Source organism: Sphaerodactylus townsendi, linkage group LG04, assembly GCF_021028975.2.
Source record: "Sphaerodactylus townsendi isolate TG3544 linkage group LG04, MPM_Stown_v2.3, whole genome shotgun sequence".
Classification (NCBI taxonomy): Eukaryota; Metazoa; Chordata; class Lepidosauria; order Squamata; family Sphaerodactylidae; genus Sphaerodactylus; species Sphaerodactylus townsendi.
In genome coordinates this window covers 9,929,925-9,955,586 of record NC_059428.1, presented here as the reverse complement: position 1 = coordinate 9,955,586, position 25,662 = coordinate 9,929,925, and the positions used below count along the sequence as shown (strand labels likewise).

General features: G+C 47.0%; 1 protein-coding gene across 1 annotated transcript; it reads left to right on the top strand.

Moving 5' to 3' along the window:
• The first annotated feature begins 1,237 nt into the window (after positions 1 to 1,237).
• On the top strand, positions 1,238 to 18,562 carry LOC125431250 (teneurin-4-like). Its single transcript, XM_048494010.1, has 5 exons — positions 1,238 to 1,265; positions 1,736 to 1,837; positions 4,832 to 5,026; positions 18,098 to 18,347; positions 18,391 to 18,562. The coding sequence occupies exons 1-5, from the start codon at positions 1,238 to 1,240 to the stop codon at positions 18,560 to 18,562; spliced, it is 747 nt and encodes a 248-aa protein (XP_048349967.1).
• The last annotated feature ends 7,100 nt before the right edge of the window (positions 18,563 to 25,662 follow it).

The window sequence follows — 25,662 nt, the reverse complement described above, 5'->3', positions numbered from 1 at the left end:
TTCTTCATGGCAGGGGGTTGGGCTTGATGGCCTTTGGGGCCTCTTCCAACTCTATGATTCTATCTGACGAGATCAGATGTGTTGCAGCACTACAAACAATACAGATCCCACTACACATGCAAAACCATGATAACACCAGTGATTAAAAAAACACAATAATACAGTGCTGTGCCGTTACAACCATAGTAAATGCTGCGAAACCAACATAGCAGCCCAAAAGTGCTTTCAAAAACCCATAGTCCTTTTACCACGAAATCATTAAACACGATTTAGTTATCCGACACGAAGCGCAGTCCAAACGAAGAGAAGACAAGCGCCCCGGGCTGTTCGCGAGTTTTGCGGAAACTTGATCGCGACTTCTTTTCACTGCTTCTGGTCTTAATAATGAATCTTAATAGTTTCTTTATTCTTTTCTTATGTTAATTCTTTGCTATGACCCCAAATGCTACTGCTCTGAAAGAGAAAGTCTCTTAGGCGAAGCGGAACTGATTGGCTGGTCCGGCCTATCCACATTGGGTTATTCTCCAACAGCTGAGCTGTGCCATTCCGCACTGACGGGAGCTTTCTGAATTGCTTTTGAGGGAGAGACCAATGTTTAGTGCGTTACAGTAGTCTGGGTGTCACCGTGGCATGGGTCCAGGCAGGCAGACTGGTTGTATCAAGATAAGGGGCCATTTTTCGAGCTGGGCTGAGTTCGAAGAAAGCCTTTCTTAGCAGCTGCGTTAACCACAGAGCGCAACATTTCGAGAACCTGACGCTCTGTGCTTGCGTCAAATGTGTTATATCTCGTTCTTGTTTTTATTCGTTCCAGTCTCAGTGATAAAACTTGAAAATGTGCTGTACTGATAAAATCTAGGAAGGTCAGGAGCGAGCGTGGCTTAGCACGGTTTTGAGCCAGTGATCTAACAGGTCTTTGCTGTTTCCTGGAATTAACAGTTTCTCTCTCTCTCTCTCTCTCTCTCTCTCTCCCCCCCCCCTTCCGCACATGCAGAATAATGCACTTTCAATCCACTTTCACAATTGTTTGCAAGTGGATTTTGCTATTCCGCATAGCTGCAAAGTACACTGAAAGTGGATTGAAAGTGCATAATTCTGCATGTGCGGAAGGGGCCCAAGTCTGGTTCCTAGCATCGGGTTGGATCCGGAATAAATTTCCCCATGACACAGTACAACTTTCATGCCCCCTCCCACCACAGCCCACCAGAGGCGGAGCACTCACAGAGACATATGGGGTCACATGTCCCCGGGGGATACCAACGGGTCACGTGAGGGCTAGAGAATCGCCCTCCACAACCCTCCCCTCGGCCCGGCCCCGCCAGGCTGCTCTCTCAGCCGGTGGAGCCTCCGCCAGCTGAAAGAGTAGCCCGGCGGGGTGGGGCCGAGGGGCAGCCCATGGCAGGCTCCCGCTGGCTAAGGTAAGTGGGGCACAACAGGGGGGGCGCCCAGAGCAGGTGTTGCCGCTGGCGCCATTTTTTCCCTGCCCACACCTCTGCAGTCCAATTATCTCCATGAAATGGTGCTCCCGGGATGCAGAGGGATGTCCGCAGGGGAAGGGGAAATGGGTAGAAACATCAGTTTTGTCTGGATCCAACCCATTCTATTTCTCTCACCTGGAATGTTACCAAGAGGCTGTGGAGCTGGGAGGTGTGTCAGAGACACAATCGACGCACGCAAGCGAACGCTCCAGTATTTCATGTGTGGATTGATGTTTCTTTGTTTTTTTTTAATTCCCCAGAATCAGTGGATAACTGTCCCAGCAACTGCTACGGGAACGGAGACTGTGTTTCGGGCACCTGCCATTGTTTTCTCGGCTTCCTGGGCCCCGACTGTGGCCGAGGTAGGGTAATTTTTTTTTATCATTGATACTATTCTCCCATGAGAAGGTGCCTTAAGCTGAATCAGACTGGGGTGCTGTGTGGTTTCCGGGCTGTCTGGCCGTGTTCTAGCAGCATTCTCTCCTGACTTTTTGCCTGCATCTGTGGCTGGATCTGTGGCTGGATCAGATCCTCTGAAGATGCCAGCCACAGATGCAGGCGAAACGTCAGGAGAGAATGCTGCTAGAACACGGCCACACAGCCTGGAAACCACACAGCACCCCAGTGATTCCGGCCGTGAAAGCCTTCGACAGTGCATGAATCAGACTGCTTGTCTAACAGGGTCAGTATTGTCTACTCCAGGGGTCTGCAACCTGCAGCTGTCCAGATGTTTATGGACTACAAATCCCATCAGCCCCTGCCAGCATGGCCAATTGGCTGATGGGATTTGTAGTCCATAAACATCTGGACAGCTGCGGGTTGCAGACCCCTGGTCTACTCCAACTGGCAACAGCTCTCGGTGTTCTCAGCCTGATTCTTCTAACTGGAGATGTCACCGATTGAACCTGGTACCTTCTTCATGCAGCCCAGGTGTTCTACCTTTGAACCACAACCCCTCCCCACGGCTTTCGAGGTTTCATCTTGGGGATCAGCTTCCCAGAACTTGCCTGATGAGGCACAGGGCTCACTGGAGAAGTGTGTGGGTTTTCTCTATAATCCCAGATTTACCCGAGCAAAGTGTCCATGTTTCTTTATTTGCTCTGCAAAAAAAAAATATGTTTTTTAAGGTTCTGGTGGGATTTATTTGTCTTAAGTTTTGTCTGGATCCAACCCCATCCTGTTTCTCTTATGTGGAAGGTTTCCAAGACACTGTGGAGCTGGGAGGTGTGTCAGAGACGCAGTCTACGCACACAAGCAAATGCTTCATTATTTCATCTATGGACTGATGTTCCTGTGTTTTTTAATCCCCTGGAATCAGTGGATAACTGTGTGGGTACTTTATTGCCGAGAGTTCCATCCAGTTTGCCACATGATTGGTGTTCAAGCCACGCCCTTCTGCTGCATTCTATTCTGGGCCAGCCAGACCCTGCTCTGCCCCATTTGTTGAGACCCAACATGGTGTAGTGGTTAAGAGCCGGTGGATTCTAATCTGGAGAACCGGATTTGATTCCCCACTCCTCCAGCTGCATGGCAGAGGCTTATCTGGTGAACCAGATGTGTTTCCGTACTCCTATATTCCTCGCAGCTAGAGTATCCCCATGCTCTTCAGCCTCGCTCGTGAAACTCATGCAAACTGATGCAGATACTGCGCTTCTGCTCCCATTTTTAATCACTGGATAAGTAAAATTCTGAGAGTACGAGGAGCCCGAAGATGCTCACGGGCTTGCCTGGGCCTCGGTTGGTTAATCGTTTGCTGTGACTTTCTGGGAGTAAACATCTGACCCCCCACCCCCGCTGGGCCTCCCACTTTTCTTCCTCCTTTCCTTTCGGTTGTTGCATGTGAACAAACAATGAGAATAATGACCCCTCGAGAGCACTGCCCTTTGAGGGGGGAAGCATTAAGCCAAAGGAGAGCTTAGAGACGGCTGGGTCTTTGTTGTTTGGCCAGCGGCTGCTCTGTCAATAGCTCGCTGGAGCCTAGGGGGTAACCTTTCTGCTCAGCCATCCATAAGGTGGTCTCTAAGCCGCTGCTTTTCCTTGCCGGAGCCCTAGGGGTGATCCTCCCTTTGTGAGGAGTCAGCCAGGGTGCGGTGTCGAAGGGAGGGCAAGCAGGACTAATTCGGGCAACCCTTGACCCCGTAACATTGTCTTACCTGTGGTCCCCCCGCAATTGTGCCCTGAAGGGATGTTAATGAAAGGAGTCCAAATGGAGTTCTTCATTTCGCTGTATTTATTTGTTTTGCTTAAAGCTCAAGATAGAAGCCCGCGTACAAGACACACCGGGAAATTGTACCCTCTTAAAATAACCAAATGTATTTAGTTTCAGAAGGTAGCTGTGTTGGTCTGCAGCGGTAGAGTTAGATTCAAGTCCAGTAGCACCTTGGAGACCAACAGGATTTGGGGGATATGAGCTTTCAAAATTAAAAACTCCCTGTGTCAGGTACAAGTAGAAACGGAGACCCCTGAATGATGAATGGAGCTTTGACTCCTGAAATCTCATACCTGAAAAGCTGGTGGGTCTCTAAGGTGCTACTGAACTTGAATCTAGCAAATGCATTTATTTAAAATATATGTGTGCTGTCTCTGGGCAAGTGATAACCATTTGTCAAAAGCAGTGCAATAAACTTGAACTAAAATAATTAAATGGCGTAAAATCAGTAAGGACAACAGAAAATGGCAGTAAGCAATAAACAAGAAAAACGTGTTAAAAATTTAAGGAAGGAAGGAAGGACGGAAGGAAGGAAGGACGGAAGGACGGAAGGACGGAAGGACGGAAGGACGGAAGGAAGGAAGGACTTGGCATCTGAAAGTCAAAAGCTTAAGTATCAAGTCAGCACAGCCGATGTGAGGAAGGAGTTTCACATGAAGAAGAAGAAAAGGAGAGTTTGGATTTATATCCTCCCTTTCACTCCTGTAACGAGACTCAAAGGGGCTTACAAACTCCTTTCCCTTCCCCCCTCACAACAAACACCCTGTGAGGTAGGTGAGGCTGAGAGAGCCGCGAAGAACTGTGACTAGCCCAAGGTCACCCAGCAGGAATGTGTTGGTGTGCACAAGCTAATTTGGTTCATCAGATAAGTCTCCACAGCTCAAGTGGTGGAGTGGGGAATCAAACCCGGTTCTCCAGATTAGAGTGCACCTGCGCTTAACCACTACACCACGCTGGCTGTTCGAGGAATTTTTGCTTCAGCCTTCCTAAAACTGGAGATTGAGTCCAAGTGGGCTGTAACTGTAGACCTTAATCTGGACAGAGCCTTGCAACTGAAGCCCCAGACGTAGCTATAATAGTAATAGAAACCCTTGCATGAGGAAAAATAAGCAAGTTTTTATATGGTTCTCACTCTGTTGCTTCGTAGCATCGTGCCCAGTGTTGTGCAGCGGAAATGGGCAGTACATGAAAGGCCGGTGCTTATGCCACAGCGGATGGAAGGGAGCCGAGTGTGACGTCCCGACCAACCAGTGCATTGATGTGTCTTGCAACAACCACGGCACGTGCATCATGGGGACTTGTATCTGCAATCCAGGGTATAAGGGAGAGAGCTGCGAAGAAGGTAGGTCCAGTCTTTGTTCCATTGGCTCTTCCTCTGTTGATTTCTTTTCTTCCCTGTGGCGGAGAAACCAAAACAGATCTTGTGCCCCCTTGAACTTGATAGACTTCAGGAACGTAGCGTCTCATTGTGTGAGCCTTTGATTTGTGCTCCCAGCTACATGCACCGAGGAGCGAAATCTCACCATCTTGCCATCCCGAGATCCATAATATGACAGGTGGGTTAAAAGATCTCTGCAGGGCCCCTAAACTCTTGAGTACATTAAGACAGAGGCGTAGCAAGGGGGGAAAGCCCCCGGTGCACTGATGCATCCTCCGCCACCATCCCATCCCGGAACACCCCCGCCACGCCTCCACAGGGGAGGTGCCTGGTGCGTCCCCCCCGTCCCCTTGGAGCTATGCCTCTGCATTAAGATCATGGTAGAAGAACTGAAATTACCCAGTTCTTAGCACAATAAAAATGCATCAGAGTTTTTTAAAAAGGAATTATCCTTTATTAGGATTCTAGTTATAAAAAAAGTAGGCTACAAAATATATACAACAAAAAGAGGAAGACATAAAATAATCATGTGCAAAAGTGCACCAGCAAGCAAACAAGCTTACATAGTAAGCATAGAAAGGACTAATAAAAGGAAACACTTCTTCACGCAACGTGTGATTGGTGTTTGGAATATGCTGCCACAGGAGGTGGTGATGGCCACTAACCTGGATAGCTTTAAAAGGGGCTTGGACAGATTTATGGAGGAGAAGTCGATCTATGACTCCCAATCTTGATCCTCCTTGATCTCAGATTGCAAATGCCTTAGCAGACCAGGTGCTCAGGAGCAGCAGCAGCAGAAGGCCATTGCTTTCACACCCTGCATGTGAGCTCCCAAAGGCACCTGGTGGGCCACTGCGAGTAGCAGAGAGCTGGACTAGATGGACTCTGGTCTGATCCAGCAGGCTCGTTCTTATGTTCTGATTTTCTTAGTAACAAACAACAAAACAGCATCAACAACATAGTTAAGGGAAAAAGAGCAGCAGTAGAATAGGATGAAGGGGTTAAAAAGACAGAGTAAGAAGCGTATAAAACTGCACCATCATATGCGAAAATGAAGGTGACCCCCAAATAATCTATTAGCAGCTCACCTGCCCTGCTTTAACAGAAACAGCCAAGTAAATGCAGCTATCTCACTCCTGCAAGAACTTACTGAAAGAATCACTAGGAATGCAAAATATTCTAACGATCAGTGGAAGCAAGCTGGCGGAAAGCCGTAAGAACCTGCCTCCTTTACACGCCTTTACTTTCCTTTTCTCTCCTTATTGCTATTTTGAATGGATCTTATAATAACTAGAGGAAGAGAGAGCCTCTGTGCGTGATATGATGACTCTGACAGTAAACAGTTCAAGCCTCTGCTACAAACAAAGGGGGAAACAGACTTGCAGTCTGGGTTGACTCGTGAGTTATTTTACCTGCGTGTAAGAAATCTAGAAGAAAATAAGCTGTACCTCTAAAAATGTGTATAAAATCCTCTGCAAAGTTAGCTCAGCAGATCAGACAGTAAGAGGCTGCAATTTTCTACTGAAGGTTGTAAAAAAGAAAGGAAAATACATATTACAGTAACTTCAAGACATGAGTCAAGTTTAACTGGATCTTATGGAGGGTGACTTGATCCAGGAATTATGATTTTTTCATAGTAATTTTTTATTGATCCTTCCTTTAAAACATACCAAAAACCCATAGACAAAATTAAAAGAAAAAAGCTATACAAAGTAATAGGAAAAAAGAGAAAAAGGAATCTTAACTGTTAAAAAAAATTAAAATATAAGAGAGCCGTACTAACAATTATTTATTTGTATTGTCGAAGGCTTTCACGGCCGGAATCACTGGGGTGCTGTGTGGTTTCCGGGCTGTATGGCCGTGTTCTAGCAGCATTCTCTCCCTGGCGTTTAGCCAGATCTGCATGGCATCTATCAGATCCTTCTGGAAGATGCCAGCCAATATACAGAAATAAACGTCAGGAGAGAATGCTGCTAGAACACGGCCACACAGCCCGGAAACCACACAGCACCCCAATTATTTATTTGATATAACATGCAAAAAATCTTATTCTTCAGTAGTAAATCTTTAACCAATATATCCATCTATTCTTGCCACAATACATTCATTCCACATTTATATAATTTTGTAGAAGTTTACCATTATTTATTGAATGTAATCTTATGCCTTTTGCTTTTTAATTACTCAGTTATATTCTTAGCCTATCTAATCAATCAATTGCATTATTAGTCTGCACAGCGTAAAAAAAAGTTTCATTAAGTATAGACACTATATAGAAGATTCAACACAGTACATTAAGTCTAGTTTCCATTTTTCATTAAACTCTTGTATTGGCCTTCTAGTTACAATATTAGTTAACAGGCAGCACAATCCAGAGTGGGCGGGGGGGGGGGGCAGATGTTCTGATGGAGGGGCAAATTCTTCTGGTGGGTAGGTGTAACCTCAGCTTGTGAGTTCTGTGGGGCAGAACTTGGAATGAGTTTGCAACAACAAATTTTTAAAACAAAATGGTTTACTTAACATATAACATCAACATTTAACATCACATTTCAAGGTCCTGTTCAGGTTGCATTTTCAAGTCCTTATATTTACAGTCTACTGAATCTGCCAAGTCCAATTCTTCTTTGCAAGTGGGTTGGCTCCTGAAGACTCCAAGGGCTTGATGAACAGGATTCAACATGATGAAGGTTTCCAGGAGAACTCTCACCCGTTACAACCACAAAAAGAAACCCTGAAACAATAAACTCCAACATTTACAACATAGCAAAAATAAACAACTACCTTCCCAGTAGTTCCCAACAATATTGCAGTTACCTTAACAAGGTGTTAAGGGCTTATAGAAATCAAGGTCCAAGTCTGGTAGCCTTGTCTCCTCCAAACTACATGAGGTCTGCAGCCTCTTGCTGCTTTGAGTCTCCACCCCTTACTGGGTCAACCCATTCTGAGCATGGGGGTTACATAGGCACCATGCAACTCGATGCCACCCAATCTGAAAGCTGCTGTCTGTGCCCAGGGCTGCCAGTGGCATATCTCTATTATACCCTATGGAGAATTCTGGCCGGGGGTTTGAGGGTTTTTATTTTTTGGGCTTTCCTACAGCTTGGGAGAGGGCAGTCCGGTCTGCACTGGGCTGTTAGCCATTGCTGCACATTTTTCCCTTTTTCTTCCCAGCTTTCTCAATCTGTACAGTTTTTGGCTTTTTTAGCTGTCTACAAGTATTACTCTAACTGCTGTTAGTGTAACCTCAGTTTGTGGGTTCAGTGGGCCAGAACTTGGAAGGAGTTTTGCAACAGCTAGATTTTAAACAAAATTGTTTACTTTTCCTTAACGTATAACACTCATCAAGTATTAACATTTGACCTAACAATTCAAGGTCCTGTTTAAGTTTCATTTCACGTCCCTCTAATTGCAGTCCGATAATGCCAAGTCCGTTTCTTCCGTCCATTTCTTCTGGCTCACGAAGACTCCAGATGCTTGGTGTTCTGGACGTGCGATGATGAAGGTCCCCAAAAGAACTCTCACCGATTACACACACAAAGCCCTGAAACAATACATTCTAACATTCACAATATAGCAAAAATAAACATCTCCCTTCCCACTAGTTCCCAACAACATTGCTTAACACCTTAAACAAGGTGTTAAGAACTTATAATAATCTATCAAGGTCCCAGCCCGGTCGCCTCGCCTCCTTCATGAGTTCTGCAGCCTTCTGCTTCTCTCAGTCTCCACCCCTTTCTGGGTCAAGTCATAAGGTGCTGCTAAACCGGCATCTGTGCAGTTATTATATTTGGAAAGTTATGGTTGACTATTAATTCAAAGTTTTAAGCCTGTGTTTTAAAAATGTGTGTTCACCGCCTTGAGCCCAGCCTTGGCCGGCATCATCTCACATTTTGCTATTCCGCACACCTGCAAAGTGCATTGAACGTGGATTGAAAGTGCATAATTCTGCATGTGCGGAAGGAGACTTAGTGGGCATCAGAAAAAGCGACAGCAGGTATCAAGTCATCCACAGGTGCCACATTGGGACCCCTTCTGTAACGATTACACAATTCCAGCCACGCTGCACTACGCAAATTATACTGAGCATAAGTATAAGCATAAGCATTTTATTGTCATTGTGCACGCGCAATGAAATTTACAGCAGCATTCCTCGATGCACACAATTTCAGACTCATACCCCATCCTCACTTTCCCCTTCCTCCACCCATCCCTACACAGCCCCAAACACATCAACACGAAGCCACGGAGTTTAGCATAGCCACAGCTCTAGAGTAGAAGCTGTCTCTAAGCCTCTTTCTCCTAGTTTTGATAGACTTGTATCGTCTGCCAGATGGTAACAGTTCAAAAAGAGAGTGTGCTGACACGGGTCTCTCAGAATATTTTGGGCTTTTTTTAGGCTTCGGGAATTATAGAGTTTTTCCAAGGAGTTAGTGTGACTGGCCCAAGGTCCCAGTTCCGGGTCTAACGCTCTTCACTACTGCACTGGATGCAGTGGCGTAGCGCCAACGGGGTGGCGGCGGGGGAACACAACGCCCCGGGCACGCACCGCTGCAAAGGTATGGCTGGAGTATTCTGGGGGCAGGGCGGGCAGGGCCACTTCTGGGGCGCAGGGCATACACATGCCCTGGGCGTAGTTCCCCCTCGCTGCACCCCTGACCAGATGACCACCATGTAGCTTCTTAAGTCTGTTTTTTTCCTGATAACTACGCCGTTTGCTATTTTTAGACGGTTGCAAAACTGCTTTTATTGATCTTGCCGTGCTTCCGTTGCGATTTTACTGAAGTTTTATTACAATGCCTTTTTAAAAGGCTGATTGGGGTATTCTCGAGGCTGTAAAATGAGACAGAAGTTTTTTTTTTAAATTGCACAAACCCCACAGTGTTCTTCAAACGACGTCTCAAATGAAAAGCTCCGGCACGAAGGAAAACAGGCATGTTCCCTAGCAGCGGTTTGGCACGTTTCCTCCCGGCCTATAGATTTGTTTCTTATGTGCAGCACAATAATTTGTAATGTGCCAGGAGGAATGAGGAGAGAGGGGAACTTTGAAATATGTTATATAGGAAATTTGCGGGATTCTTTTTGCTTTTTTCCCCCCAGGTCTGTCTAATATAAAGTTGGTTTTCACTGCTTTACAATTTTTTTTTCCTCGAAGAGGGGCCATCTGGTATTGTTTCCTTTGGCTGGCATCCTCAGATCTTTCTGCACCATGTTTATAACAGGCCTTTCCGGTTTCCCTTTCTTTTTCATTGAGCAATGTGTCTGAAACATCAGCAAACGAACTGTCAAGGTGCGAAGGGTTCAGTGTTTTGTCGAAGGCTTTCACGGCCAGAATTACTGGAGCGTTGTGGGGTTTCCGGGCTGTACGGCCGTGTTCCAATAGCATTTTCTCCTGACGTTTTGCCTGCATCTGTGGCTGGCATCTTCAGAGGATCTGATCAGTGGTGGGATCCAAAAATTTTAGTAACAGGTTCCCTCGCCAGCCCCCCCCCCAGCAAAGGGGGCAGAGGCGTACTTAGGCAAACCTGAGCCCTGGGCAAAACCTGAGTTGGATGCCCCCCCCAATGGACAGCCACCCCACCACGACCCCCAAAATTTTTCTGCACCAGGTCATTTCTAAATCATCATCACATTATAGAAAATGCCCCAACTCACAAATCTGAACACAGCAATGGTGAAACACACAGGTTCTTTGATAGAGACTGGTGAGATAAAAGGTACGAAAGGCTGAGAATCCATGAATGGCAGTACCTGAAAGGGATTAACCCAGTTCAGGGAGTGACATCATTAGTCGCAGTTGCTATATGGAACCTTCACATTCAAAGGCAGGATGCCTCTCGGGGAGGCGAGGGCGTGGAGATGGAAAAGCGGACCCAATTGGTAACCCACTCTCGGCACACACAAATAACTAGTAACCCACTCGGAACTGGTGAGAACCTGCTGGATCCCACCTCTGGATCTGATGGTAGGAAGGCAAGTGGAGTAAAGTGGATTGTATATACCTGTGGAATGTCCCGGGTGGACGAAAGAACCATTTGCGTTGGTTAACAAGTGTAAAAGGGTTCCTTGGCTGGTTGACATCCCAACCAGAAGGTTCCTGGCATAAACAAGGTTTATTTTATTTTATTATATTTATACCCTGCCTGTTTCCGCCCAGGGCTGGGCTCGGGGCGGCGTACAATAGGATTAAAACCATCACAATAACATATAATGTAAAACAACTGTGACATTTAAAAGCTAGCATTTTTGATGACGCACTGTGAATAAATCCCATTCCTTCCACCACCACCCCATCCCGATATAAATCGATTTATGTTTGTCGGGGAGGGGAAAAGGGGAGGGGTGCACAAGATACTTTGGAGGGAATATGCCACATGGGATGTTAGAAAATGGCAATTCTTTGAAGGTTAGCCACCCATGAGGTAAATTCCATGCTGCCATTTTCCTTAGGGGTGCTGTCGGATGTACATTTTACTTCACCCCCCCCCCCACTTTGGTGTTTAAAATAGAGTAACGTTGTCCCCTTGTGAGATCCAAGAAGGATACCAGTATTTCAGAAAACAAAACTGGTTTTTATTTCCCTGGATGGAGGAAATACTAGTTTTGATGTGTAAGAGTAAACTATGTATATTTTTGTAACCATGTGAGTTTAGAGAAAGTTCCACTTGAGAATATGTTTCCGAGAGAGAGTTGAGGATCAGCCAGTCCCCTGAATGAGAGCAGAATCGTACAAATTTCCCTCGAGTTTTTCCATACTTTAGTAGCTTTTACCGGACATTTTTACTCTGCCCCTTAGTTAAAGATTGTTGGAGCTTTTACCAGACATTTTTACTCTGCCCCTTAGTTTCTGGCTGCCTGGGAATCTGTCAGTATATGCCACTCCTAATAATAAAACTAAAACAGTTTGCTTCTGCTTGAAATAACTGTGAGATAGATCCTTTCCTAACCTGCTTGTAGGACATCTAAGTCCTATCGGAAGATAAACTGTTCCTTTTTACCTGGCCAACTCCCCCCCCCCCCCAAGGGGTCATAAATACATTTAAGACTAAGGCCCCTTCTGCACCCGGGCTGGGGGCGGGAAAAAACCCAGGTAGGGGGGGAACTTCGCACAGCTTCCACTCCTAACGTGAGTCCACCCCGTGTTTTCTTCCCCAACCCAGGTTTTTCAAGAATTGCACTTTCTGCTATTCTTTTGTTCTAATGCGAGGAGCGAACAGCTGCCCTCGAGTAGCGCGATTTTGGTCGCCTTTTTTTTCCCACTCTCCACCTCTCTGCTGCGAAGCTACACAGGGGCACAGGGACAGCATGGCTGCAGAGGTCTATGTCTGCCTGGCCCCAGAAATTTTGGCAGAGGAGGAGGAGTGGGTGGAAGCCATCTCGTGAAGGCGGACAGCAGCCCACATTGCCAAGGTGGGCTCCGTTGGCTGCCTGCATGGAGGCTTGCGAACGCCCTGACGGCACCATGCTGTACTTTGCCAGTGTGGAAGGGACCTGAGCAGAGGTGGGATCCAGCAGGTTCTCACAGGTTCCCGAGAGTAGGTTACTAATTATTTGTGTGTGCCGAGAGGGGGTTACTAATTGGTGATTTTGCCATGTGATTTTTGCCTTAGTTACGCCCCTCCTCTCAGCAGTAGCGTGCAGAACTTGAAGCAGTCTGGCAGGAGGTGCACCGTATCGCGGGCAGCCTGGGCCTCGCGCAGCATTCTCAGCTGCCCAAGGATCACAGCCAAGGCATCCTGCCACAGCCCTGCCCAGGAATGCCTCCGCCTGGCCGTTGCCCTCGCCAGCTCCCATTGGCTTTTAATAATACAGCCTGAATCCCACCACCATGGGAACCTGTTACTAAAAATTTTGGATCCCACCACTGGACCTGAGTCTCAAGGATGTGGTAGAGATGTTGCGGACATCTCTCAAGCTTGATTCCCAGCACGAATATTCAGCTTGCGTGCAGAAAACAGCTCTCTCGAATCCACCTTCTTTCTGATCGTATCCAACATGCTTTCTGCTGGTTAAAAAAAAGAATGCGTAAGCAAGCCTGGTTTTCGAGACATTGGGATGTGCATCTTACCACGACTCTGCCTGCCACTAACAGCCAAAGACCCCGTGAGGAAGCAGTGCCGAAATGAATGGGAGCTGTATGTCCCTGCCCGAGGACTGAGATGGTCAAGTTGTGCCCCCGCTTAAGGAGGAGGGGAACAATCGGAAACATAGCTTTTTCAGTGGCACTCCCCCCCCCCCCCCCCCCCCGACCCCTGTGGAACATTTGTTCAGTGCCTAGTTTAACTTTCCTTCTGGTGCCCGGTAAAGACAATTTTGTTTAGGACCACAGGTAACAACTTCAAGGTTCTCCATGTTATGGATCATAGCCTTATCATCCCCTGCCAGGATGATGCTGGCAGGGGATGCTGGGAAATGTAGTCCATAACATCTGGAGGGCCATGAGTTTGACACCAGTGGCCCAGACTTTTATTCCCTATCTTTAGAATGCACACGTCAGGCAGAAGCAGAGCAAGAGGCAGGTGGTGTGTATCCCTGGGAGCTGGGGAAAAGAGGAAAAACTTTGAGTTGCTGTACCGTAGCAGTAAGGAAGCTTGTGTTAGAAGGAGGTAAGAGCAGGAATTTCTGTTCGAGCAGCAAACGGCTTTAGCTGAGCAGGCAAAGTGGATGAAAAACTAGGCATATCTGTCACCCCAACTCCAAGGAATGCTTGCACATTTCTAGATCTGTGTCTCCTAAATCATAGGAACAGAGAAAGCTGTCTTTATTTTTTTTATTTAGAGTTTTTTATACCGCCCTACCCCCAGAGGGCTCAGGGCGGTGAACAACATAATTAAACAACAAGTAGTTAAAACCCATTTAAAATAAAGACAGCGGTTAACATATAAAACAGCGTCAGCAATAAATCTCTGATAAAACCTTCCCAAAAGAGAGGGAGGGAAGAAGGGGTCCCATAGACGGTAAGGGACCCCAGCATAGGAGACTAGAATAGAAGGGGGGGGGCACCAAGTCAGACCGTTGGTCTGTTTAGCTTAGCATTTAACAGAGCCAAGCATGGCTTAGTGGTTAAGATTGGCAGATTCTAATCTGGGGGACTAGGTTTGATTCCTCCCTCCTCCATAGGAAGCTTTCCTAGTTACCTTGGGCCAGTCACAGTTCTCTCAGAACTCTCTCAACTCCACCTACCTCCCAAGGCATCTGTTGTGAGGAGGGTAAGGGAAGGCGATTGTAAGCCCTTTGAGACCCCCCAAAGGTAGAGACAAGCGGTGTATCCTTACTATAAATAAGAGACAAGCGGTGTATCCTTACTATAAATAAGAGACAAGCGGTGTATCCTTACTTGGACTGGCAGTAGAAGATCACAGAATCATAGCTGGAAGAGGCCCCAAAGACCATCAAGTCCAACCCCCTGCAATGCAGGAATACAAAATCAAAGTACTCCTGAACAGATGGCCGTCCAGCCTCTCTTTTAAAAACCCCAAAGAAGGAGACTCTACCACACTCCAAGGTAGTGGATTCCACTGTCAAACAGCCTTTACTGTCAGGAGGTTTTCCCTGATGTTTAGGTGGAATCTCTTTTCCTTCACCTTGAACCCATGACTCCTGGTCCTAGCCTCTGGAGCAGCAGAAAACAAGCTTGCTCCCTCACCAACATGACATCCCTTCAGATATCTAAACATGGCTGCCATGTCATCTCTTCATCTTCTCTTCACCAAACTAAGCATCCCCAAACTAAGCTTCACCAAACTAAGCATCTCTAAGTCTCTCCTCATAGTGCATGGATGAAGAAGAAGAAGAAGAAGAAGAAGAAGAAGAAGAAGAAGAAGAAGAAGAAGAAGAAGAAGAAGAAGAAGAAGAAGAGGAGGAGGAGGAGGAGGAGGAGGAGGAGGAGGAGGAGGAGGAGGAGTTTGGATTTATATCCCCCCTTTCTCTCCTGCAGGAGACTCAAAGGGGCTTACAATCTCCTTGCCCTTCCCCCCTCACAGCAAACACCCTGTGAGGTAGGTGGGGCTGAGAGAGCTCCGAGAAGCTGTGACTAGCCCAAGGTCACCCAGCTGGCATGTGTGGGAGTGTACAGGCTAATCTGAATTCCCCAGATAAGCCTCCACAGCTCAGGCGGCAGAGCGGAGAATCAAACCCAGTTCCTCCAGATTAGATACACAAGCTCTTAACCTCCGACGCCACTGCTGCTCCTGGATCAAGATTGGAATCCAGTTGCATGTTAAGGATGTGAACAATATTTTTGCAGTCTATAAACATTTGAAAGTCTGAGCGCCATCTCCTGCGACTCTCAAAATCTTATTTTCTGGAAAAAGTTTGAATTTCAAGGTGTACGGGACTTGAACTTTGCTCTTCTACGGCCGACCAACACGGCTACCCACCTGAAACTGACATTCTCTTTCCAAGTCTCGGTTTGTTGGAGGGCTTTCCCATCACCCGTAGCCTATGATTCTTCAGCTAACAACGCTCCAAATAGAAGCCGGGTCTTTCCACAAGCAAAGCATGTGCCGCGGCCTTGGTCATAATTGCTTCTTCCTTCGGCTCCTAGAACTGATCCGTAGAAAGGAACTGAATGCTAAGTATTACCATGTGCTTTCCTGCAGCCCAGGGACAAAATCTGCTGAGCCAAACTCCCTGGAAAACCCTATATGCCAGGCTGTTGCTTTTTTTTTCCCAGAAAGGAGAGAAAGAAAGCTGGAAAGGAAGAGCCGACCGTTAAAGCCCTGACAACGAAGAAAGAAAGTGGCGCTCTCTAATCCGATCCCAGGACCCTTGCCACGGTGCCAAACGTCTAAAGTAATACGGCCAGCAAGGGCAAGATTAAAGTAACCATTGTGCGCGGCCGTCTCCTGAAAGGCCTCGTTTCAACATGATAAATGGCGTGGGGATTATGATGAATGGGGTGTCCTGACACATATGCGCTCCCCCGTGCTAGAATCCCGCGTTAACGCTGAGGTAGCAGAGTGCTCTTGTCTCCTGTGATGGAAACCCCCTTAAAGCTTACTTTCTCTCCCCCCCCCCCCCACACACACACCCTATCTGGCCTTCTGAGGAGATGATTAATTGCTTGGCAGTAGCCCCTTGTCAGTGATCGGGCAATCTTTGTTCTCCACGGTCGAACCATCTGCCGAGGATGTACAGAGCTGGCAACTTGCTCCCGGTTGCCCCCTTTCACAGTTGTTCAGAAGAAACAGGAGAGGGTCGGGCCTACAAGGGTCTGGTTCTGAAATCGGTGCCCCGGCTCCTTCCCGGCTAATGGCCCCGGAGATGTATATAGCTGGCCTTTTGCCGACTCTTAAGAGTGTTCCTGCTAGAAGCATTTGTGTGAGAAATACACCCACCCGTGACTCTGAAGAACACTTGAGTCACTTGCTTGGAACCGGACGAAAACGGTGTTGACCAAACTAAATGAGGCCTATTAACTGTGTTCAGTTCTGGTCGCCACATCTCAAAAAGGATATCGAAGAGATAGAAAAAGTGCAGAGAAGGGCAACGAGGATGATTGAGGGACCGGAGCACCTTCCTTATGAGGAGAGGCTGCAGCGTTTGGGACTCTTTAGTTTGGAGAGGAGACGTCTGAGGGGGGATATGATTGAAGTCTATACAATTATGCATGGGGTAGAAAATGTGGACAGAGAGAAATTTTTCTCTCTTTCTCACAATACTAGAACCAGGGGGCATTCATTGAAAATGCTGGGGGGGGGGGATTAGGACTAATAAAAGGAAACACTTCTTCACTCAACGTGTGATTGGTGTTTGGAATATGCTGCCACAGGAGGTGGTGATGGTGTTTGGAATATGCTGCCACAGGAGGTGGTGATGGCCACTAACCTGGATAGCTTTAAAAGGGGCTTGGACAGATTTATGGAGGAGAAGTCGATCTATGGCTACCAATCTTGATCCTCTTTGATCTGAGATTGCAAATGCCTTAACAGACCAAGTGATCGGGAGCAGCAGCCGCAGAAGGCCATTGCTTTCACCTCCTGCACGTGAGCTCCCAAAGGCACCTGGTGGGCCACTGCGAGTAGCAGAGAGCTGGACTAGATGGACTCTGGTCTGGTCCAGCTGGCTTGTTCTTATGTTCTTATAGACGCATCAGTTTCCGTGTCGTGTCAGATACGGGATCCTTTCGGCTGAGGATTTAGACTGCAGCCTTCAAAATTCCACGTTTACTGAATCAAATCATGCACTTGGGGAGGGTCACGCACTACAGTCCTGGTGTATTGCCTCAGAATTACCCAAGGTTGTTTGAAAATACTCCTACAACACTATTTCACTGCATCTGAAAATCTAGCAGGTCGGAGGGAAGAGTCAAAAAATGTATACACAGCAACATGGGATGGATAACTGAACTGCTAATTTTCAGAAGAATAAATTGTGCAGCTCTTTCTGTTACGACACATGAAGGCTACCACAGTGTAGTGGTTTGCGTATCAGACTAAGATCTGGGAGACCCCACTCCAAATTTGGTCGTATGACTGGGTGGATGTATGGATGGATTGGAGGGAGGGAGGGAGGGATATTTATGGTCATTGACCAGTAAAATACGAAAAATTTAAAATTACAAAAATACAAATAAAATACATAAGAAATCCGAGATATATAAAATACATTGTCCATCTAAAAGTAAAAAGAAGAAATTAGCTGCCACATCCGATAGAGTTCTTTCGAACCTTCCTGATTTTACTAGAAAGCCAAGCAAACTTAGCAGCAGAGTATGTTAGATGCTTATTTGTGTCTGATAATAATTTTTCCATCTTTTCTCTCTTTGCCAAAGTAGAACTTGCCTAGGGAAGAAGTGTCCTACGCACCTCATCATAAAGCGTACACTCAAAATGTCTTCTGTGTTTTCAGTATATACTTATTGTTTTAATATATTTTATCTTGTTAATCGGTTGTATTTGATGCTGGTCTACTATGACTGTAACAAAGACTGACTGACTGACAGACAGACAGACTGACTGACTGACATATTCATAAGTGTGAAACCAAGCTTATTTTTCTGACCTTTGCGTTTGCTTTGTCTCTCTGCCTCCACAGTGGATTGCATGGATCCCACCTGCTCAGGACGCGGCGTGTGTGTCAGAGGCGAATGTCACTGCTCCGTTGGCTGGGGAGGAACCAACTGTGAAACTCCAAGAGCTACTTGTCTGGACCAGTGTTCGGGCCACGGCACCTTCCTACCCGAAACCGGCCTGTGCAGTTGTGATCCGAGTTGGACTGGACATGACTGTTCAATTGGTAATTGCGCCCGTGGCTTTTCCTCGCTTGCGCAACCCAGCTTTCTTGAGTGAAATTCGTGTGTTTATTCGTTTCGTTTTATTTCTATCCAGAAGCAGTGGTTCTGTGGTGGAGTGTGTGCTGCGCATACAAAGGGCCAAAGTTCCATTCTGGGCATCGCTAGTGGACGAGGAACTTGGGCAGTGGGTGCTCAGGAAAGACCTTGCCCTGTCTGAGATGCTGCAAAGCAGTGTCCGGTTGAGGTCGGCAATGCAAGTGGAGTAGTGGTTAAGAGCAGGTGCACTCTAATCTGGAGAACCGGGTTTGATTCCCCGCTCTGCCACTTGAGCTGTGGAGGCTTATCTGGTGAGGGAAAGGGAAACGAGATTGTAAGCCCCTTTGAGTCTCCTACAGGAGAGAAAGGGGAGGGGTATAAATCCAAACTACTCTTCTTCTTCTTCTTCTTCTTCTTCTTCTTCTTCTTCTTCTTCTTCTTCTTCTTCTTCTTCTTCTTCTTCTTCTTCTTCTTCTTCTTCTTCTTCTTCTTCTTCTGTGTATTTTTTTATTTTTTTGTCATGGCCACAATTGGACCATTTTTCACTAAACCCAGCAGGACAGCATTAGCTTTTAATTTAAAAACCAAATTCTACTAGCACTCACAGTCATACAGAAATCCTTAAACCTAATGTTGGCAGCACGTCTTTGGTAGGAAATTGGAGGAAGCTGGTTTTACCATAGAGTTTGCCGTAGAATTTTTATGAAATGCTAGAGAATCCACCTTGTCGCATCCGTTTTTTTGCCAGAAAGGATATAAGCACACTGATCCAACATCTGCATACATTTTTTTCCCTACCTCTGTTTCCTTCCATCAGCGCCTGAGGTGCCAGTGGGCAACTAGTCAGGATACCAGGAGGCCTCCCATTGCAGCGGTAGGCCTGATATCCCTATTTAAAACACGGAAATGTATTAATGCCTGCCACCCAGTGCTAGATTCCAATTTGTGCCACACTTTACACAAGCTAGTCAATTTATTTCAGTGACTGAAATGCCTGAGTACGGTGCATGCAATTTGTAAATCGGTTTTTTCGGAGTTGAGGCCTTAGATAGACTGGAGAACTCCTGGTAATAAATGGGTATTTACAAACCACCTTAGCAGAGATTTTTTAGCCCTGAGGCATAAGCAATAATAACTTTAATGTCAGAAATAGCTCTGTGAGGAATGAAGTCTTTGCGTGAGGGTTATGTGTAATTTGGCGCTGCCTGAGAAAGTGGCATGAGGTGAATTTTGCAGATGCAAGAAGGGAAAAGGTTATGTTTTGGTACACAGCCCTTAGGAGGCGACTGTTCTGTGTGGGAGTGAAGGGGGGGGTTAGATGATGGGGGCAGTACACACAGTGGAGAACGAGCAGTTTTGGCAGTTAGAACTTAGCTGCGTTGTTTCTCTCTTTACAAACTAATAACTACTGGTCTCAAGATCCCCACCCGTGTGGTGCAGTGGTTGAGAGCAGGTGGATTCTAATCTGGAGAACCGGGTTTGATTCCCCACTCCTCCACCTGAGTGGCGGAGGCTTATCTGGTGAACCAGATGTGTTTCCACACTCCTACATTCCTGCTGGGTGATAGTTCTCACTGAACTCTCTCAGCCCCACCTACCTCACAAGGTGTCTGTTGTGGGGAGAGGAAGGGGAAGGAGCTTGTAAGCCACCTTGAGTCTCCTTACAGGAGAGAAAGGTGGGGTAGAAATCCAAACTCTTCTTCTTCTTCATGTTCTCTGAAGTTCCTAAAGTAAGCCGTGCCTGTTCCCCGGTTCACTCATAGAGAACTGAGGTTGTAATGAAATTATGTCCATGGTAAGGCCGGGATCTAACCAGCTGACATTCCAAAGACAAGAATCAGTCCCCAGAGCAATGTTACTGGTTTACAGGGTAGTTTGCCATTGTCCTCCCCAGTCGTCTACACTGTACCCTCAGCAAGGTGGAGACTCGTTTTACCAACCTTGGAAGGACAGAAGGCCGAGTCAACCTTGAGCCGGGCACCTGAAACCGACCTCCGTCAGGGATCGAACTCAGGTTGAGGGCACAGTTTTGACTGCAGCACTACAGCTTACTACTATGTGCCACCGGGCTCCTATGATTCCCCCATAACACCAAACCAAAACGGTCCAAAACAGAAATTCTGCAAGAGCCCCAAAATAGATTGTGGTGCGACCGCACTTGGAGTACTGTGTTCAGTTCTGGTCGCCACATCTCAAAAAGGATAGAGAAGGGCAACGAGGATGATTGAGGGACTGGAGCACCTTCCTTATGAGGAGAGGCTGCAGCGTTTGGGACTCTTTAGTTTAGAGAGGAGACGTCTGAGGGGGGATGTGATTGAAGTCTATACAATTATGCATGGGGTAGAAAATGTGGACAGAGAGAAATTTTTCTCTCTTTCTCACAATACTAGAACCAGGGGGCATTCATTGAAAATGCTGGGGGGAAGAATTAGGACTAATCACGCAACGTGTGATTGGTGTTTGGAATATGCTGCCACAGGAGGTGGTGATGGCCACTAACCTGGATAGCTTTAAAAGGGGCTTGGGCAGATTTATGGAGGAGAAGTCGATTTATGGCGACCAATCTTGATCCTCTTTGATCTGAGATTGCAAATGCCTTAACAGTCCAGGTGCTCGGGAGCAACAGCCGCAGAAGGCCATTGCTTTCACATCCTGCTTGTGAGCTCCCAAAGGCACCTGGTGGGCCATTGTGAGTAGCAGAGAGCTGGACTAGATGGACTCTGGTCTGATCCAGCTGGCTTGTTCTTATGTTCTTATGTTCATATTTCACCACTATGGGGGCATACAAAAGGGAATTCTAGAATCCCAGTTTAGTTGACTGTTGACTGAGACTTTGAGTTTTTAGACATTCACAGAATTCATCCGGGGCGTGTGTGTGCTCATGCATCCTCACCCCCGGCAAATCAATAATGCCGCAAGTCTCTTTAACAAACGGGGAAGTCAGATAAATCCATCCACAGAAGGGACGCAGGTTGCTTTCTGAGGAGCGTCGGCCATGCAGCGGGAATTCTTCTTTGGGAAGCGGTAATCCGTGTCCTATAAAGCTTGAAGATCCAATTAAACATCAAAGCAGAGGGGGAAAAAACCCATAATCCATTAAGGCTGGAATATTTGTTTTACTTCGACCAAACCTTAATGCCGGGAACAAAATCTCCTGGAGAGATTTCATTTCACAGGCCGCCACCCAACGGCAGGTAGATCTTTAAAGCAAAGCTAACAGTGCTAAGTGTACGGGAATGTGACAGTCACAAGAGCCGTACTTATTTGTCTTTCTGATCTTAGGTTCAGTTTCAGATCCCATCATTCTGGGAACAAGGAGCACATAAGGTGCTTTAGAAAGAAGAAGAATAACCAGAACAATAATATAACAATTCATTTAAACCAAAAACCACAACTACATTGAGGAGTATCCGTAAAATAGCACAGCATTAAAGTAATCAATAGTACCAGGTTCTAATAGTTGCAGAAGTTGCTAGCCCCCCACCATTGACATAGCTATATGACATCATAACTGTGCGCCTGAGAAACGCCTAAGGCAGTGTTTCCCAACCTTTTCGAGGTCAGGGTACCCTTGACCTCACTCTTCATATCTCACGGTACCCCTGCCGCCACCCTCCACCTTCCCCTCCCATTGCCCCTGCTTGCCACACACCCCCCACCTTCCCCTCCCAGGGTGAAGGGAAGCACTGGGGGTGGTGGTGGCTGCTGACCTTGTGGCAGGCCCTGTCCCATGGGCCAGCTCCATGTATCCTTAGCTGGCGCCGGTGGGAGACTTTTCACAAAATGAGGGCGGGGTGACTGTACCTTGAAAAGGTACCCTGGTTGAGAATGGCTGGCCTAAGGAGAGGAACTGGTTTATGAAGGCTTTCATGGCCGGAATCAACTGACTTGTGGGTTTTCCGGGCTGTGAGACTGTCCGGTAGTTTTTGCTCCTAGAAGAAGAAGAAGAAGAAAAAGAAGGAGGAGGAGGAGGAGTTTGGATTTATATCCCCCCCCCTTTCTCTCCTGCAGGAGACTCAAAGGGGCTTACAATCTCCTTGCCCTTCCCCCCTCACAACAAACACCCTGTGAGGTAGGTGGGGCTGAGAGAGCTCCGAGAAACTGTGACTTGCCCAAGGTCACCCAGCTGGCGTGTGTGGGAGTGCCCAGGCTAATCTGAATCCCCCAGATAAGCCTCCACAGCTCAGGCGGCAGAGCTGGGAATCAAACCCGGTTCCTCCAGATTAGATACACGAGCTCTTAACCTCCTACGCCACTGCTGCTCCTAAAGTTTCGTCTGCATCTATGGATGGCATCTTCTGAGAGAAACACACCTTCCTGTAACCTGCCTCTGAAGAGGGCAAAACATGTGGAGAAGAAGACTACTGCGCCTTAGCCACACAACCTGGAAAACTCACAGCACCCTGAACTGGTTCATCATGCAGAGAGATAGAATTTGCGTCAATTGGGCTCGAACGCCTTATAGGCAGGCTTGATTCACGCAGGAGTGTTTTTCCTCCCTGTTAACAAGGCACAGGAGTTCGCAGTGAATATCTTATCCAGGGCTGTCTCTTCTTTATTGCAAACCTTTTTATTGCTGGAAAATCTCAAAGCACTGGAGGCAAGGGAGTCTTAATCAAGCTTACGTGAAGCCAGGAAATCCAACTTAAGACAGTTTGCAATTATTAAATTTTCTAATAACATTTTGAAGGTCAGTGGAACAGTTCCAGTTTCTAAGAAGCTCTGGGCAATTTTACTTGATCCTATATTTTAGCATTAAATCCACATTTATTAAAGGATTTAACAGGTGTAACAGAAGTGGCTAGCGCTTCGTTTTGTTTCTCTTGCATACAAATGTCTTTTTTTTTTTCCTATCCCATTGCAAATTGGAAACTGTCACGGGCGGAAGATTCACTAGTGCTGAATGTAGGTGCTCTAGCAAAAAGAAAAAGGCAACGAGACAGAAACTAGCCTTGTTAAGTATCCTTGTTTCTTCAGCTTGAATTTCTTGATGGGTTTTTATTTTTAAACAGAATAAAGTTAAGAATAATCAGAACAAAAAAGAAAGAGGATAAAGTTAGACAGAATAAAATTGTGCCACCTGTACAAACAGCAGATGAGATGAGCGCATGAAGCTGCCCTATGCTGAGAATGAGTCAGCAGTGTGACGCGGCAGCGAAGAAAGCCGATGCGATTCTGGGCTGCATCAATAGAAGTATATGGTCTAGAATCAAAGGAAGTAATAGTACCACTCTATTCTGTATTGGGTAGACCTCACCTGTATAGTCCTGGGCACCACAATTCAAGAAGGATATTGACAAGCTGGAACAGGTCCAGAGGAGGGCAACAAAAATGGTCAAAGGTCTGGAATCCATGTCCTACAAGGGGAGACTTAGGGAGCTGGGGATGTTTAGTTTGGTGAAGAGAAAGTTAAGAGGTGGCATGATAGCCATGTTTAGATATTGGAAGGGATGTCATGTTGGTGAGGGAGCAAGCTTGTTTTCTGCGGCTCCAGAGACCAGGACCAGGAGTAATGGGTTCAGGGTGAAAGAAAAGAGATTCCCCCTAAACATCAGGAACAACTTCCTAATGGTCAGGGCTGCAACGGTGGAATACTCTGCCTCGGAGAGCCCGTAGCGGCCCAACAAAGCGCAATGTCTAGATGAAGATAGTGCATTTTGAATTCACAGTTGCTACTACCGACCTGCTTTGTTAAATCCTGCATGTTAGTTAATGAGCTAAGTAAGGGTCCTTCCGCACTGGCCAGTAAACACGGGCTAACAACAGTATAAAACCCATTTGGGGAGGGAACTTCACACAGATCCCGCTCCTAACAGGGGTCCACCCCGTGTTTCCCCCCTGGACTCGGGTTTTTCAAGAATCGCGCTTTCTGCGATTCTTCCGTTTTAACGCAGTTTGCAGCCACTCGCAAGCGAACAACGGCTGGGAAGTGCTTTCAGCAGCTGCGCTACCCTCCAAGTTTTCCAAGTTCCCATCTAGCAGCTGCGTAGCCATGCAGGGACACAGGGGCATTAGCAGAGATGGGATCCAGCAGGTTCTCACAGGTTCCCGAGAGTAGGTTACTGATTATTTGTGTGTGCCAAAAGGGGGTTACTAATTGGTGATTTTGCCACGGGATTTTTGCCTTAGTTACGCCCCTCCTCTCAGCAGTAGCGCGCAGAACTGGAAGCAGTCTAGCAGGAGGTGAACCGGCGTGCGTGGCAGCCTGCGCCTGCGTGCATTCGTTTCCCGCCCAAGGACTGGCGCAGCGGCTGTGTCCTTGCCACAGCCCCGCCCCCAGAATGCCCTGCCCCCGGAATGCCCGGCCACGCCCCTGTCGTGCCCCGCCCAACCCCATTGGTGCTACGCCACAGTTTGAATCCCACCACCATGGGAACCTGTTGCTAAAAATTTTTGATCCCACCACTGGGCGTCCATGCCCGCCCGCCCGCGTAGCTACGCAGTGGAGGGAGGTGAGTAAAAAACAACAACTGTGTCTCCGTGCGAAGATGCAACGGCAACCCGCATTGTTTCTGTGGGCTCCATTCACTGCCTGCACAGAGGCACGCGAACGGGCCAACGGGACGGCGGGTTGCGTTATGCCAACTGCAACCTGCTGCACTTTTGCTGTGCGGAAGGGGCCTCTGTGTGTTGAAGTTGCTTACTTTCTTCAGAAATTTCCTCAGAAATTAATTCCTCAGGAATTTCCCCAGATATTAATTCACAGTCTAATGCTAGCAGTGTGCTTTTTTCCTGTTTTTCTGGGTTTTTTAAAAAAATCATTTGCTGCATAGTCTACTTCGTGGCCTGCGACTATCGACGTGCTTTTTGAAGCCATCCTTGTCGAGTGAGGATCAAGGCTGTTTGCTCCGTCGCCTTTTCCCCTCTAACGTTTGAAGTGAGTCTCTCTGCTGATCCCCGTTATCATGGTGAACTGGTTTGGCCTGACCCACGCTTTCTGTTTGTTGTTGCTTCCTATACTGTGAAGAGAAAAGGCCGAAGCTTTTTTTCAGTAGATCCGGCAGTTCTGTATCACACCCTTCCGGCAAGAGACCCACTTGTGAATCCAAGGTCAAGTTTCTCCAGAAGTCTAAGCAAGAAAATAAAAGCCTTCGCTTAGGCCGCTAAAGCTCCCTCAAATTCCCTCCTACAAGAGGCCCGAGCCGCAAAGCAAATGAATCCGGGAAAGGGGAGGCGGCGGGGGTACGCCGTGCTGCTGGAGATAGCTCAGGGAACGGCCGAGTTCTCCTCACAAACAGTAAAAAGAGATTAGAGATGAAAGGAAATATTTAACCACCTTTTGGGGGAAACAGCTGGAGTGAAAATGTTTGTTGACGGGGAAAGGCTTTCA

What these genes read in the sequence shown, in the direction of transcription:
- LOC125431250 (XM_048494010.1), top strand. Translation starts at nt 1,238, where the DNA reads ATGTCCCCGGGGGATACCAACGGGTCAC. An exon ending in GGGGGATACCAACGGGTCAC is followed by an intron (nt 1,266 to 1,735) that starts GTGAGGGCTAGA and finishes TTAATTCCCCAG; the next exon opens with AATCAGTGGATAACTGTCCC. An exon ending in GGGCCCCGACTGTGGCCGAG is followed by an intron (nt 1,838 to 4,831) that starts GTAGGGTAATTT and finishes GTTGCTTCGTAG; the next exon opens with CATCGTGCCCAGTGTTGTGC.